The 16,070-nt window shown below is 39.1% G+C and overlaps 1 protein-coding gene across 1 annotated transcript in view; it reads right to left on the reverse strand.

Annotated features, from left to right (window-relative positions):
* Nucleotides 1-515: 515 nt before the first annotated feature.
* Nucleotides 516-16,070, reverse strand: part of LOC149227908 (primase homolog protein-like) — a 295,380-nt gene continuing 279,825 nt past the window's right edge. Inside the window, exon 14 of the mRNA XM_089377972.1 lies at nucleotides 516-792. Coding sequence (XP_089234098.1) covers nucleotides 730-792 — 63 coding nt within the window. The 3' untranslated portion in view covers nucleotides 516-729. The remainder of the gene's footprint in view (nucleotides 793-16,070) is intronic.

Genomic DNA, 16,070 nt, shown 5'->3' on the forward strand with positions numbered 1-16,070 from the left:
CATTCGACATCCCAATGCATTAATAAATTTCATACACCTTATGAATAATATTTTGTGACCATTTACAAGAAAATATGGTGTATTTCTTAACAATGTTCCTATTGACATGGTATGGATGCCTCCATTAAATCACCTTAGGGTTCACAACCCTATGAAATTATTGGACTTTAAGTCGACCTGGAAAAACATGACTTGGCCATGAAACATCTTCAATGTCATCAAAGACAACAATACACATGGATCCATAGAATATACAAGTCATCAAAGACTTGGCTACCCTAACCAACCTTCTAGCATTGTGAAGTTTCCTAGCTTGATGAATTTTTATGGAAAATTCACCTTGTGGGTTAATTATTTAAGATTTGTCTTTATACTATTATTATTATGGAGATGGTTTCATAAAAAAAAATCTTCATTTTATTATTATTAAGGAGGAGGTTTTATCTTTATGAATGATTTACTACTTAAACATGTCACTCTACATATAATGTCCAAAGTAACTTATGCTAGACAAGTAAAACAACAAAATAAATTTGATCTCTTACTAAAACTTAGTAAACATATCTCTTTCAACTGGTAGAGGACATGTCAATAAACCAATAACAAACTGGGTGCAATGCATCTAGTCCTACCCATCCAGTTGACATCCAAAGTTCAATTTCAAAACAACAATTATAATAATCATCGACCTCATTGAAGTAAGAATTGAATTTAAAACAACCCTTGTATTCAATACACCTTAGCGCCCTCAATCACTTTCTTTAGAGCTTGTTGTCCTAAAAATATCAACACCTGCACGTTTAAATCCAAAAACAACTTAATTTTATAACCGGTATATACGTTAAAAGAAAATTTCTATGTTATCACTAACTCACAATCCCTTTGGTTTTAAAATATACATAGATTAGAAGATATTATCTAGCTAGAAATAAAAAAAAACATGAAAAGTAAAATTGCCTTGGAATGCAACAAATACAAAGAAGCCTTGACCAATAAAAAACTACGTGAATGATTAATCGAAAACATCCAATAGAAATGGTGTCACTAATATGCAATTATGTTGGTCCTCAAACACAAATCAAGATACAAATATTGTAACTAGTGATGTTAGGACATTCTGCTAGACTAAATAAATAAATTTAGTCCTGAGGATGAGCTACATTAGTTGGTTCGAAACATTGCCAAATAATACTGATGTGATTAATCCGAAAGACATGCTTACTAATTTATTTAGTCTAGGATTTACATATTATGACTATGAATTACTTGCCATATAGAAATGCTTGACAATAGAAGAAATATGTCAAAATCTTATGTTCTTTAATAGTAGCAACTAGATACTCAATTCTTCACTATAATTTTTTTTATTTCCTCTCGTGTTCATCAAAAGGACGGGGTTGCTAACTCTCCTTTCTAATCTTTCTCCCAAGTCATTGTGATATTCAAATCCTTTGTTGAATCTATAATCAAAATTTCAAGTAGAATCAAAATAAAGCATTGTCTCATTATAAATGTATAGATATTATGCCTCATCTTCCAATAAAATTGGGAGTCCCTCTCAACAAGGATCTTCTATTTGCAGATAATGTTCTCATTGGAAAATTCAACAAGTCTTTGACCAAGCCTTGAGCATTAAACTATTTGATTAACTTGAACTAAAATCCCTCTAATGAAAGGACACTTGAAGCATTTTTACTATTCTAAAGGATTTTTTCTTCCTTGTTTAAATAGTAAGGAAATGGGGGATAAGAACCACTTGAAAAGCTCATGAAGACGAAGTAACTAGAAATAAGGCTTTGGAACAAAATTGATTGTCTTCCAAGCCTTTTTAATCAAAAAATATCTAAACCTAGTAAAGCATGAAAACCACATCTTAGAATTGTAGAGGTTTAGATAGCATATGAAACAAAACATTTTAATTTTTTTAATAAGGGTGGAAAAACCACAACGGTATTATTGCAAGAAACAAAGCTTAATTTTGACTCTTTTTCAACATTGAAAAAATCCTTTTTTTTGGAGGTCAAAGGATTAATTGAAAAAGCAATGTAGGTTTAGTTATTCTTTGGGACCTGTAACCCACCACCTGTGGGTAGTATGCACAAGAGATATTTTTCTCCTAAGATGGTCCTCGACCAATAGCCAGTAGTAACTTGTAGCACCCATATAGCTTGGTGTGCCATTTTCTCGCCACTTGAACTAGCCATGCAACCCCTCGCGCCATTTTCTCGCCACTTGAACTAGCCATGCAACCCCTCGCCCATCTATTATGAATGTATGTTTGAAGGTGGGCCTCCCGACCCCAAAGATATGGAATTTCATTGGTACAGTTGACTAATTTTCCTTACTTGTAATGGTCACTTTTGGGGATGAATTGGTGGGGGAATTCAGTGGAAAGAGTGGGTTAGGCTTGTATTCTTATCTCCACTGCTCGATTTCGTGGTTACCCTTGTATCTTAGTCCCGTGGGATCTCCTTTATTGATAATTTGGCTTTTGCATTAGCACTACATGGGAAATCCAGATTTTGGTTGCGTGGTCCCGCTTCTTGATACCACCTACATCACTCTCGTTCCACCCATTTTAGCCCCATTCATCTATTTTCCCATCCGGGTCCACATAGGGTTAGCCTCCCCCTCCCTTGTCCACACCTTGGGTCAAGCCTAGAACGATGCTCTGAAGGTTGATGCAACTAAAAAGAAAACAAAAAACATAATTTGGCCACTCTCAACAAGAAATGTACCACAAAATGAAAGAGATGGTCGAGACATATAGATTTAGCGCGTGGGCAAATGACATGAGCTCTACCCCTTATCCATGGCCATCACTATGGTTCCTATGGTCCATAGATGAGCCCCCTCTATCATCAAGGAACCCATGATTGCCCCAACCCCTAGTGGGCGATGAACCGCTCCACCTTAAGGGGGTATCCACTGCTACATACTACACATCATGCTCTCAACCCCTGGATCCCTGAGCAATTATGAAGAAAAAGCAATAAAAGGCAAATGGCATATGAAGAAGGGTGGAAAAAAAGGTCGGGGTAACTCATGTACCATGATTTTCTCCCTCCTACACTCACATACCTAGGTGTGGGTTTCCCTTATTATAGCTACCATTGAACCTTGACATGTGTTTTAGATGATTCCCCTAATCCCCACTCCATTCCATTATATCATTTTCCACCTACCACTTAAAGGATGTACCATGGACATGTTACCCCCTTTAGAGGTTGAAAATACCTAATAGGGTCCTTGGTTAACCCCCTATTGAGCTTGGAGACACTTGTACATGCCAAAGCCCATTATGGAAGGGCATGCCACCATGAAGTGACCCATTGATCCCATTACATGTAAGTATTATTACTTGAGTATTCCAATGATTTGTTGTATTGGAGGGCAAGGGGACACATTAGATCTTATGCATGATTGCAGGTGTGTCTTCATTTGGGGCTTGGTCTCCCTATATGGGATCCTAGCCCTCCAAAGGGCCACACTGGCACTTGTAGGGCGAGCATTGAGAGCCATGGGTCTCCACCATAGAAAATATTACTTCATAGATCCCTAGCATCGATCATTGATTGCTTATGTTCCACCTTTTTGGATGAGGATTGGTTCACCATGCACAGTCGACTCCACACTTCCACCATACACTTGGCAAATGTTCCAGGGTATAAAGGATGTCTCCCGTTGCAGAGGGAGGGATTACATCACCATCATAGCCCTTATAGCTAGTCTACAAGCATTTTCAATCCACTTGGAGACCCGTGAGGATGTCCTTGTGCCCCCACACCCACTTTGGAGCAAGAGAAGTCCTTGCTTGGAAAACAAGGGACCAGTCGCTTGTCCTCTATGTTGGGCGTCTATTTCTACATCATGGCACCCCTTCGACTTCATTAGGTCTCCTCGAAGGCCCAACAACTCACTTTATTAATCATTTGGTCCTCTTTAGAGGCTTATTCTTGTACTATTGAGCTATTTGGCAGGCTTGTCACCAAAAGTATTGTTATTATGCACATTATTTTATTTTAGGGGCTCAATTAGGAAAATTTAGCTAAAACTAATTCATTAGAGAATGTATAAATAAAAGTGAGAAGATTCATTTTGATCATCATCACTTGGATTGGGTTATCTCCTCTTGTGAGAATTTCACTATCCTTCTTGGAGGACGAGTTTGGATTAATGGATGAATTTTGATGTTTGGATCTCTTTCATTTTGTCTTAGAGCTTCTCTATTGGCATATCTTGATGATTGGATATACTCTTTCTTACATGTAAGTGCTCTTTCAATACTATTCTTGTTATTTACTTTTGTCACATGCATGTTGTTTGGATTTTCGCTATAAATTATAATGCGCTGAAATTTACTGCTTTTCTTATGCAAAATTGTGGGAATTTGATCTTTTATAGCATTGCATCATGTCATGGACCGTATATGAATGGGTGAATATTCCTAGAGATAATTTATGTCAAAATTTATCTTGACAAGTCATCAAATATTGCAAATCGAAGTGTAAAGACCTTGAAGCTACTTCTCTCATGCCCTAATGCCATGCAGAGTTGTTTTCAAGGCCTCCTTGACCAAGTGAAACTATTCCAAACTACAAATTCTCCTTGACTCAATCTCTTCGAAAGGACACGGCACTAATCCTCCATTAGTGATCATTTTCAACACTTATTCTTCTCACCTTCCTCTTTTCTAGGCGTACCCTACATGTGTCACCTAGGGCATCAATTATCTCACAATCTAGCCATCCAACCACTTAAATTTTTGGTCCACAATTGCACTGAAATTTGCTCTAAAGGCCCAAGAAAATCCGACGGTGGGATCTCAAGATATAGCAAGCCTTAGCTCAAGGACTGCTTCTTGCCCTAGGTTTCCCTTGGCTAGTGGCCTCATTTGGATCATTGCATTCTATTCTAAGAAGTTTTTCCATTGATCGACTTCTCTTCCACAATTAGGTCAAGCCCCTCCTTGAGCGACCAATTCCACTTACTTGACCTAATTTTGGGTCCACTTGGGCCTTTGTGGTTCCACAACTTGTTGACTCCAATTCCACAAAGGCCACTTGGAAACCAAGTTCTCACAAGGATTTATAGGACTAGGTATCTTCCTTACAAGTCTTATCCTCAAACCCTATCCCTTGAAATCCCCTTGGACCTTCCTAAGGAGCCTTATACCTTGCTTCTCAAGCAGGAAAACCATACAATTGAGTCTCTCCTGTGAATAGGCCTTAGGAATCACTCCTCATCCATTCATTAGCTCATTTATTTAGTGATTCCCTTTATACCGAGTCTCCTCCCATCGGTGATAGTTCGTAAAGAGCAAGGAGGCTTAGTTGAGGTGACAGTGGGCTATCGCTCCATTATTTCCCTTGACCTAGCAACTGCCCTTTTAGGATTTCCTCCTAGGACCCCTACTAGTTTGAGCGGTAACATTTTGGCACCATTGTCAAGGACACGAAATGTGTGTCTTGTTCCCTATTTCAACAATATTGATATGTCATTCTTGGTGACTCCATTAGAAGAACAAAGCCCTCATTCTTCATTGAACTTTAAGGTCAATACTTATAAGGTGAAGAGAGCATTTTTCAAGGCGATTTCATTCACCCTGGCGACTCCCATGCCATTAAGGGCCCACCAAGATGTTGACCACATATTTCCGCCATAGATATGACAGGGATCCCGTAGTATCGTGCATTAGAATGCATGAAGAATATGCCAATGTTCGATGGAAATCTGCATTCCGCAGCCAATCACATTGTAAGGTTCATGAGGTATGTTTCAAGGAAAAATATAACTCAACCCTATGACCAAATGGAATTGTTTGTCTTATCCATTGCCCCACATACCGATTGGCTTGAGTCATGCAAACCTAAAAGCCTCTCTTCCCTCTCAATGTTGGTTGTGCACTTCCTTTTACATGAAGGGTCGGATTTGCAAACTAATGAAGAGATATGCCAAATGTTGGACGTAGCCCTTCGGGAGGATGAAGTTATTGAATATGGTTATATACTTGAGGAAAAATATCTTGATTTGTCTCCAAATCATCAAGATCAAGTGATTGATGCATGCCTTGAGGATTGTGTCGAAAAAGAGACTCATGAATTGGAAAGCATGTCCTCCAAGGATGATGAAGAAGATCTTGACCCCGAGAGCCTTTAGGTATTGCAAGAACGAATGATGGAATATGAAGAGTCTTGCAAGCAACTGATGGCTACATATAACTCCAAAGATATTTTCTCCCACTATTGTGAGCAATCAGAAAGGCTCTGTAACATGAAGTGTGAATATAACAAGAGTCCTATCAATGACCTTCTTCTTGAAGCATTCTATCAAAATCATGTAGTAAATACCTTGGATAGCATTCTTCGAGAAAGGATGAAGGAGGAAAAGTCCTCCCTGTCTAAAGAAGAGAATGAATTGCATCCTAACCAACATCAAATATATAGTGAAGAATGGGATGATTTTGAGGAAGATCATGATAGTCAAATAAATGAACAATCTGAGTGATTTTTGGGATGTTGATTGGGAATTGGGTATGATTATAAAAATAAGAACCCCATAGTCCCTAAAATCCATAAGAATGAGCTCAGGAAAGAAGAAAATGCTCAGCCCCATTCCGAAAAACAATGTTGGTCCTTATGAGGCCCTTCCCACTGATTGGAAGGGTCTCTTCTTTATGTTCCAATATAATTCAATCAAAGAAGAGCCTTCCAAAATTGTGGTTAATTCGGATTGCTATGATGTAAAAGAAATTGAGGAAGATGCTTCCTCTAGTCATGCCATAGATAAAGGGTTTTTCTTCATGTTTGAGCATTCCTCCCCTTGTTATGTCCCTATCCCGGAAATATATGTTCATGATGAAGTTTGTTCCCCTAGTTTTGATGAAGAACTGGTTTCCCCTACAAAAAACCAAGAATCATGGTTTTTCCCCAAATACAATGATGAGTCGAATTCTTGTGTTCCCAATGACCAAAATAATATCATCCTAAATGTATTTGAATCATTACTCCTTACTCGGAGGGTGATAGGCCCAAGATAGTTCTTCATCAAAGATTCATATACTTGATCATTGATATTTCTGTCTTCTAGTTATAGGATCAAATTCAATCCTCTCAGTTGGTGTCTTTCCCTTCTTCTAGGACTCCTTTCTATATCATATGGGTCTCTTGTTTTCCCACATCTTGCCCTCATAAAACCTCATATTATTATTCCCATTTGTATTGTTGGGTCCATTGAAAAAATAAACATGGAAGCATGCATTCTTCTATTGATCAATTGACATGTTGGTTGCATTGGATTTATGATTATACTTAGCACTTGACATTGTATTATGCATGTTAGTGTAAGATGCATTACATATTGATTTTCTCATTAGAAGTAACATCATATGATATTTTCATGGAAAATTAGTTTCATTTAGATTAAATTTGCATTTGACTTTTTGGTTGTTTTTTACAGCCTAAAACTAAGCATTGGTGATCATAAGACACCACAAAAGCATGTTTCCCCGTGTGCTTGGTCTTTGATATGTGTAGGTAATAGGTCTACGGTACCAAGAGATTGTTGGTGTTCTCATGACCTCTCGTTCGAGTAGCTTCATGCACTTCTTTGAGAGCTCATGTCCCAGTTGGAGCGAGATGTTACCCACCACTCGTGGGTAGTATGCACAGGAGAATTTTTTCTCCTAAGATGGTCCTCAACCAACAACCGCTTGCAACCCCCATATAGCTCGATGTGCCATTTTCTCTGCCACCTGAGCCAACCATGCGGTCCCTCGTCCATCAATTATGAATGTATGTTTGAAGGCGGGCCTCCCGAGCCCAAAGGTATGGCTTTCATTGGTATAGTTGAGTAATTTTCCTTTACTTGTCATGGGCACTTTTGGTCATGAATTGGTGGGGGATTAACCGAAAAGAGTGGGTTAGGCTTGTATTCTTGTCTCCACTGCATGATTTCGTGGTTACCCTTATATCCTAGACCCGTGGGATATCCTTTACTAACCATTTGGCTTTTGGGTTGGCACTACATGGGAAACCCGATTTTGGTTGTGTGGTCCCGCTTCCCTATACCACCTACATCACTCTCATTCTGCCCATTTTAGCCGCATTCATCTATTTTCCCATCCAAATCCACACAGAGTTACCCTGCCCCTCACCTTGTACACACCTTGGGTCGAGCCTAGAACAATGCCTTGGAGGTTGATGCAGCTAAAAAAAAGAAAAGCATAATTTGGCCACTCTCAACAGGAAATGTACCACAAAATGCAAAAGATCGCTAGGACATACAAATTTAGCGCATGGGCAAAAGCCAAACATGAGCTCTACCCCTTATCCATGGCCATCACCCTGGTTCCTATGGGCCCTAGATGAGCTCCCTCTATCATTAAGTAACCCATGATTGTCCCAACCCTTGGTGGGCAATGAACCACCCCACCTTAATGTGGTATCCATTGCTACATATTACACATCATGCTCTCATCCCTTGAAGCCCCGAACAATTATGAAGAACATCAATAAAAGGCAAAGGGCATATGAAGAAGGGTGGAAAAACAAAGGTCAAGGTCACTCATGTACCACGATTTGCTCCCTCCTACACTCACATACCTAGGTGTGGGTTTCCCTTATTATAGCTACCCATGAACCTTGACATGTGGTCTAGATGATTCCTTGATCCCCACTCCATTCCATTATTATATCAGTTGCCCCCTACCACTTAAAGGATGTACCATGGACATGTTACCCCCTTTAGAGGATGAAAACACCTAATAGGGTCCTTGTTTAACCCCCTACTGAGCTTGGCAATGCCAAAGTCAATTATGGAAGGGCATGCCACCATGAAGTGCCCCATTGATCCCATGAATTGTAAGCCTTATTACTTGAGTATTCCAATGATTTGTTGTAATGGAGGGCAATGCGACGCATTAGATCTTATGCAGGATTGTAGGTGGGTCTTCATTTGGGGTTTGGTCTCCCTATGCGGGGTCCTATCCCTCCAAAGGGCCACATTGGCAATTGTAAGGTGAGCATTGAGAGCCACGAGCCTCCACCATAAAAGATATTACTTCATGGATCCCCATCACCAATCATTGATTGCTCGTGTTACACCCTTTTGGATGAAGATGATGCACCTGGTTCACCATGCCTAGTCAACTCCACACTTGCACCATACACTTAGTGGATGTTCCAAGGTCTAGAGGATGTCTTCGCTGCAGAGGGAGTGCTTACATCACCATCCTAGCCCTTACAGATGGTCTACAAGCATTTTCGATCCACTTGTAGACCCAAGAGGATGTCCTTGTGCCCCCACACCCACTTGGGAGCACCACAAGTCCTTGCTTGGAAAACAAAAGGCCGACCACTTATCCACTATGTTGGGAGTCCATTTCTACATCATGGCACCCCTTGGACTTCATTAGGCCTCCTCAAAGGTCCAACGACTCACTTTATTGATCATTTGGTCCTCTTCAGAGGCTTATTCATGTATTATTGAGCTATTTGGTGGGCTTGTCACCAAAAGTATTGTTATTATGCACATTATTTTATTTTAGGGGCTCAATTAGGCCAATTTAGCTAAATTGAATTCATTAGAGAATGTATAAATAAAAGTGAGATGATTCATTTTGGTCATGATCACTTGGATTGGGTTATCTCCTCTTGTGAGAATTTCACTATCCTTCTTGGAGGACGAGTTCAGATGAATGGATGAATTTTGATATTTAGATCTCTTTCATTTTGTCTTCAAGCTTCTCTATTGGCATATCTTGATTATTGGATATACACTTTCTTACATGTAAGTGCTCTTTCAATGTTATTCTTGTTATTTACTTTTGTCACATACATGTTGGCATTTTCACTATAATGGGCTGAAATTTATTGCTTTTCTTATGCGTAATTGTGGGAATTTGATCTTTTATAGCCTTGCATCATGTCATGGGCCATGTATGAATGAGTGAATGTTCCTAGAGACAATTTGTGTCAAATTTTATCTTGATAAGTCATCAAATATTGTAAATCGAAGTGGAAAGACCTTGAAGTTGCTTCTATCATGCCCTAACGATGTGCGAAGTTGTTTTCAAGGCCTCCTTCAAGTGAATCTATTCCAAAGGACAAGGCACTAATCATCCATTGGTGATCATTTTCAATGCTTATTCTTCTCACCTCCCTCTTTTTCTTGGCCTAGCCTACATAGGTCAGCTATTTCATCAATTATCTCACAATCTAGCCATCCAAACACATCAATTTTTGGTCCACAACTGCGTTGAATCTTGCTTTAGAGGCCCTCCAAATTTGAAGCAAATTCGACGATGGGATCTCGAGATATACCAAGTCCTAATTCAATGACCGTTTCTTGCCATAGGTTTTCCTTAGCTAGTGACCTCATTTGGATCACTACATTTTATTTTAAGAAGATTTTCCCATTGATCCACTTCTTTTCCACAATTAAGTCAAGCCCCTCCTTGAGTAACCAATTCCACCCACTTGTCCTAATTTTGGGTCCTCTTGGCCCTTTGTGGTCTCGCAACTTGTTGACTCCAATTCCACAAAGACCACTTGGAAGCCAAGTTTTCACAAGGATTTCTAGGACTAGGTATCTTCCTTACAAGTCTTATCCTCAAATCCTAGCCCTTGAAATCCCCTTGGCGCTTCCTAAGGAGCCTTATACCTTGCTTCTCAAACAAGCAACCCATACAATTGAGTCTCTCTTGTGAATAGGCCTTAGGAATCACTCCTCATATGTTCATTGGCTCATTGGTTGAATGCAGGTCTGTTTGGGGCAACAAAGAGCTAAGCGAAGTCTATTTTGAGTGGGTTGCAGGTGACAACATGGGAATGTGGTAGGTCGAAGGCCTAACCACTTCAAAACAAGGACAGTGTGGAGAGGTTTTGGAGCATATTTGTGCCCAAAACAACAATACATGTGTGGAGGACTCTTCCTTAGTAGGGCCACAAAGATTAAGGGTTGTTGGGTGCTTGATTAGGGCTATTGCAATGTGCCTTGATGCCCTAACTAGTCACAACTACAACAACAAGAAAACAACAGACCTGGAGCAACATTATCTTGTGATGGGTCATAGTCTTGACTAGTGTTTGGATCATTTATAGGGAAACCTGTGGAAGTCAAAGAGGAGGGGCATACCTCATGGTTAAATGCCCTAAACCAGTGACCGTTTACACAATGATTGGGTAGTAGACTTGGAGTGGAAGTTTCAAGTGTGTTGGGTCAAAGAGTTTGACTAGAGCGTGGATTAGTTGATGGGCAGCTTGAGGATGCCTTAGGAGTTGTTTGGAGGATCCCACATGGATTGTTGGGAAGCCTACCAAGCAGCCAAGGTGACAATAGACACATCAGATTGGAAGGCAAGAGGACAACAACAAGGAGTGTTGCAAATGTTCCCTTGGTTGATGAGTTGATGGTGTCCTAGGAGAGGACAAGTTGTTGGTGCCCAGATTTGTGCAATAGCGAGCAGAGCAAAGGGCAAAATGGTGGAGTTTGTGGGCAGCCATGTGTAAGGGTCTCCTAAGTGCGGGGATGCCCTAACTAGGTGCAAATGCTACAACGTAGACTTGGTCACTCGTGGATTATGGGAGGGCAGCGTAAGAGTGGACCTAGTGTGGACATGGATTGGGAACCTATGGTTTGGTAGAGGATGGCTTGATAGTGTCCAAGTTGGAGCCCGACGAGCAACACCTTGATGGAAAAAGGTAGTTGTGATAGAGGTAGTTGTTGAGCTCAAGGGTTGACGAACCAGAGGAGTAGTTGTGTAGCTCGATACTTGTGTGTGGAGAAGGACTTCTAGAATAGATGATGGGAAATCCTCCTATCTCTTGTTCATTGTGGAAGATGGACATCTTGTAGTGATAGGTGTTAGCCCTCCGTGCCCTATATTGTTCTTCATCAGTGCAGCGCAAGAACACAATAGTGGGTTGAAGTCCCTGAGTAGCTGAGGAGCAGTAGTGAGCAGATCGAGAGTTGTGAACAACTTGACAGGAGTCTCGATGTGTTGTGGCCTTGATGGACAAAGACACAACTAGAGAGAAGATTGGATAGCCAAGATTCAGTGGCCAGATGGACTTGGAGCATTGATAGAAGAAAGAGCTGCAGATTGGGAGCCAAAGGATCGGGTAGGTACAAGGTATGACCGAGAGGAGCTAAGAGAGTGCACTACAACGAGATGGTCAGAGTATCTTGGTCGTCGATGGACTGACACCAAGCCCCAGTTTGTATCTTGTACTAGTGGATGTATGAGGGCCATTATCCCTAGTATGAGAGCCCTAGACTGTTGTCTTATATGTTGTTTAATATAATGAAGTTGGGTTGAAAACTGTAAAAAGTTGTCTATATTCTGTGCATGTGTGATTTACTGTTGTTTATATTCCGTTGTGCAAATTAGTATCATTGAGATTCTTGGTTTGGTAGCGTCAGAGATTTTAAGATTCTATCCTAGACCTAAGGTCGTGGAAATTCAACAAGCCTTAGTTGAGGTGATAGTGGGCTATCGCTCCATTGTTTCCCTTGACCTAGTAGCGACCCTTTTAGGATCCCCTCCTAGGACCCCTGCTAGTTTGAGCAGTAATAAGACCTAGACCTCAGATCCTCATACCATACATTTATTTCTAATTACTAGATAACTTTCTTGCTCGATTATCCAAACCAGTCATGGTTTTTATATTCCAAATGCTTATGCATTGAATTGTTATTTTGAAAAGAAAAATATGTTCGGACTCCATCTCAAATCATCTTCATCCTCATCTTCAGTGAAACAAATTCTAGTTAGCAATTTTAATCTCATCCTTGATAGAATAAAAATAAAGAGGTTAATTGGTAAAAAACTTCTATAGATAAATAACATAAGCTATTATTTCTAACTTGAATCTGATAAACATCAAATCCATAAAAGGTAAATATGCCTGAACCAATAGTCAAGTTGGTCTTGCTTTTATTGAGTAAAGATTCTATCTCTCTCATTTATCGTTCTCCCTAATTATTCTTCAACTCATAAACATATGGTGTAAGAGAGTATGGCCCTATTCTTTTTAAGTTTAACCTTGGTAAGTTTAATTTTTATAGTTCCAAAGATTTGGTTTCATCTTCCTGGAAGATCCAACCTATTTATGTATGATTTTGTCTTTCTTTGGGAACTGAAATCAATAGACTTCAGGTGGGCATTAAAGATTAGGAAAAGATTTATATCCTTCCCGTTTTATCAACTAAATGAGAGAGGAGATTATCTAGAAGTCATTCAATCACATGTTAAGGGATACTCTAAATTCCTTATCAAAGAAGAAAGGGAAGTTTCTTATATTTCACTGAAACCCAATCACAAAAATAAGAGTGTTGGTACCATTTATAGACAAGCCTTTGGAAGAAATTGGGAGATTGTAGCTCCAAATATTTTCACAAGTAAGAAAATAAGAGAAGAATTCAAAACACGACTTTTAAAAAATGCTTACAAATGGAACAAAAGAGAAAAATATGATATTGTCTAAAGTGCCTTTCGTCATTCCCATCAGCGTATCAAATGCTCAAGTTGAAATGCTCTCTTATATCTATAAATTTATAGGGGTAGAGAATAGTGTTGTTCTTCTCAAACTAGTTTCTTGAAAAATAATGAAGATTGGTAGTGTTCTCTATTGGATTATGTAAACTCAAATTTTGGGCTTTCAGACTACAATGGTGGTTAATTGGGCGGGCTTCTAGGCCTGCAATTAAGGCTTTAGGGGTAAAAAGATAAGACCCTAAACTAATATATTAGAGGCTTTAACATCATTTGTACATGTTAACAGACATTAATTGCAAATTGAGCTTCCTATTGGAGAATGCTTTTTCCCACAAGGGTTTTCAACTATAATCTGTGTTTTTTTTATGGTGCTAATTGGGCTATTTACTTCTCTTTGCTACATTATTAATGCTTCATTTTATAGCTAGGTTTAGTTTGAAAGGAAAAAGGATTCAAAAATAGGTCTACAGGAGATGACTAGATTATGAGTCGAGATTACTAGATTACAAGGTGGATCACTAGGTTGATACCTAACATTCTCGACAAGAGTTAGCCATAAGGTACTCATGAGAAAGGGCTTGAATAATGATTCCTTCCAAGAAGTATCTAAAGCATGATTTTCAGATCAATAGAAGGATGGCTCACCTAATGCCCTCAATCTCCCTACAACCCAATCAATCGAGTGTCTAGAGCCCTTATCCCTAAATATACACAACGAATTGATTCTTTAAGACATAATCATATGGGAAGCGATAAATATGGAAATACACAAATAGATACATCTATAAATAGAAATATATTACTTACAAAACAATTACTGAAACCATGTGCGATATCTTAGATTTCTTTGTCCCTTGGTCTATTGTTTGTGCTAGTAGAATCCATGCTCTTTGGTTATTATGTAATACCTGCTTGAGGTATCAAATGGTTATTCTTCTTCATCCTGCTATCGATGTAGTTGTAGGTGTTGATGTAAATTGGGTTGCTATGGATGTCTATGTCAATTTACCAAAAGGAAGGGGTGATTTACGTGATATGTTTGTCTAGACGTTTTTTATGATTCAATTCCATATCTTCCAATTGGTTCAACAAGTTCTTTAAGGATAAACAATGATTTACGACGAACTAGTCCAATGACATATAATTCTCACATGGTATTAGAGTCATGGTAACGTAAGAATTAAAATATTTCCTTATGATGCAATGTTGTTTCATGCTTCACTTAGGATCATGGTGCATTTTCAAAAGATTATCAAAGTGCTCTTGGAATATATAGGGGTGAGAGAGACTCAAGGTTTGTGAGCTTGATCTATCATGTGTTTAATGACATTGAAGATTTCAAATGAGCACCTAGTGATAGGTTGTTGTGATAATGAAGGTTTGCATAAAACAACCTAAATCCATTTTCCTATTGTTTGACTATGAGAAAACTAGTAAACGAAATTGTGCAACCCTTTGGCATAACCTTTGAAGTTTGGTGATTTATATTAGAAGAAGCCCCTAGTTCGCTTGACTATCTACAATAAGGTCGTTAGAGTATTTCAAATTAGCACCCAATGATAGGTTCTTATGATTATGAAGGTTTGCATGCAACATTTGAAATCCATTTTCCCATGGTTTGACTATGAGAGAAGTGGTAAAGGGAATCGTGTGACACTCCTTTGGTATGGCCTCTAGTGATTTCTATTAACAAATGCCCTAGTTTGCTTGACTTTCTGAATTATTTTCATATCACCCTCTATGACAACACATGTAGCTAATCCCTCTTGTAAACACAATTGTGAAATGTAATTCACATAGATAATGTGGAATTGTAACACATGACTGGCTTAAGAAATGGACACAGATTCAGAGACTCAAGAGGAGGAGTTGCTTGTAAATCCAAGCCTTGCATTTATTTCATCACTCTTTTCCATGTTGGTTAAGGGCACTGTTCTACAGACATTTAATGGGGAGGATGGGCCTCCTGAGTGGAGGTCGAGCATGCAAGTATCAATACTCATAGAGACATGGGCATGGTCAACACGCCTAATGTATGAGGAAACAAGTCTCAAGGGAGGGAAGGTTATTGGGGTATTAAGCATTATGCATTAGGGAGAGCACTGAGCATAGGAGAATACATAGTTCAATTTCACAGTTTTGTGGATCTACCTGGAAGATTCAACTTCTCTTGAAGTTTGTGTTCTACGCTCATAGGATGGGTTCCCTATGTTTTTGTTGAGGACTATGTTTGTGCCTATGTGTTGTTTTGTTGAGGCCTGTGTTTGTCCCTATGTGTTGTTTGACAAAAAGAGTTTGGTGGAGTTGTGAAACTCAAGTGCCTAACTTAAATTGATTTTGTACTATCATAGCAAAGCAAACCCTCAAATGCTTAACTTAGGCACTTGTGGAGTTGTTTGACATGTCAGCCTAACTTAAAATGGAGATTCAATCTTTCATGAAGACATGTCGACTCATTTATATGGAGGAACCACTATACATACCAAGCTTAGGTATTCACATTAGTACGATCTCAGAAGTTCAGATTTCAAAGATCGAAGTTTGATATAGAAGCTTGCATTCCATAAGGAAC

Source organism: Pinus tabuliformis, chromosome J (assembly GCF_031772625.1).
Source record: "Pinus tabuliformis cultivar Carrire ecotype Pingquan chromosome J, CPIR1, whole genome shotgun sequence".
Classification (NCBI taxonomy): domain Eukaryota; kingdom Viridiplantae; phylum Streptophyta; class Pinopsida; order Pinales; family Pinaceae; genus Pinus; species Pinus tabuliformis.